This window comes from Charadrius vociferus, unplaced genomic scaffold, assembly GCF_000708025.1.
Source record: "Charadrius vociferus isolate BGI_N301 unplaced genomic scaffold, ASM70802v2 scaffold1070, whole genome shotgun sequence".
NCBI lineage: Eukaryota > Metazoa > Chordata > Aves > Charadriiformes > Charadriidae > Charadrius > Charadrius vociferus.
The window spans coordinates 252,662-253,516 of NW_009646246.1; the positions used below are offsets into that span (position 1 = coordinate 252,662).

The 855-nt window shown below is 68.9% G+C and overlaps 1 protein-coding gene across 1 annotated transcript in view; it reads left to right on the forward strand.

Annotated features, from left to right (window-relative positions):
- Positions 1-855, forward strand: part of SRCIN1 (SRC kinase signaling inhibitor 1) — a 68,534-nt gene that overhangs the window by 58,767 nt on the left and 8,912 nt on the right. Inside the window, 3 exon segments of the mRNA XM_009883042.1 lie at positions 6-103; positions 330-484; positions 602-831. Of these exon segments, the coding sequence (XP_009881344.1) occupies positions 6-103; positions 330-484; positions 602-831 (483 nt within the window).

The following is an 855-nucleotide window of genomic DNA, read 5'->3' on the forward strand; positions in this document are numbered from 1 at the left end:
GGCAGCGGCAGCGCCGCCTCCACGCCGGAGCACAAACCCTCCAAACCGCAGCACGCACCGAAGTCGGGGGGGAAGGGGGACCCCAACGGCCGCCGGGGCTCAGGTACGGCGTGGGGAGGGCAGGGGTCCACCTCTGGACGTCAGGGCTTGGTGGGGGAGGTCCTGCCCCTGCACGTGCCCTGCCGTCACGTCATCAGTGGGTCTCCCCGGGCTGAGCAATGCTGCCCCGAAGGGATGTTTGTGCCGGGGGGAGGCGGCGGGAGAGGGTCGGGGGTTGTATTAGAGGGGCAGAGAAATTCTCGTGCCCTCACAGCATCGTTTGTGTCCAGACGAACTGACGGTGCCGCGGTACCGGACCGAGAAACCCTCCAAATCGCCACCGCCCCCACCTCCGCGCCGGAGCTTCCCCTCCTCCCACGGGCTGACCACAACCCGCAGCGGCGAAGTCATCGTCACCAGCAAGAAGGAGCCCGGTTTTATGAAGGTGGGGAGCGGGGCCACGGGGAGGGCTGCTGGGCTGGACTGAGCGGGTCACCGTCGGCAAGCCCCGTGTCGGCTCCCGGTGCCCCCCACCCCTCACCGCCCTGCTCCCCCCTTGCAGAAGGCCGAGTCGGAGGAGCTGGAGACCCAGAAGCCCCAGGTGAAGCTGAGACGGACGGTGTCGGAGGTGGTCCGACCAGCGTCCACCCCTCCCATCATCGCCTCTGCCATCAAAGACGATGACGATGAGGACCGCATCATCGCGGAGCTGGAGGTGAGCGCGGGAGGGGCTGCGGGATGCCCCAGCTTACCCGCACCGGAGGCGATGCCCACCCTGCCCTGTCCGCTCACGCGTGGCTGCTCCCCGCACCTACG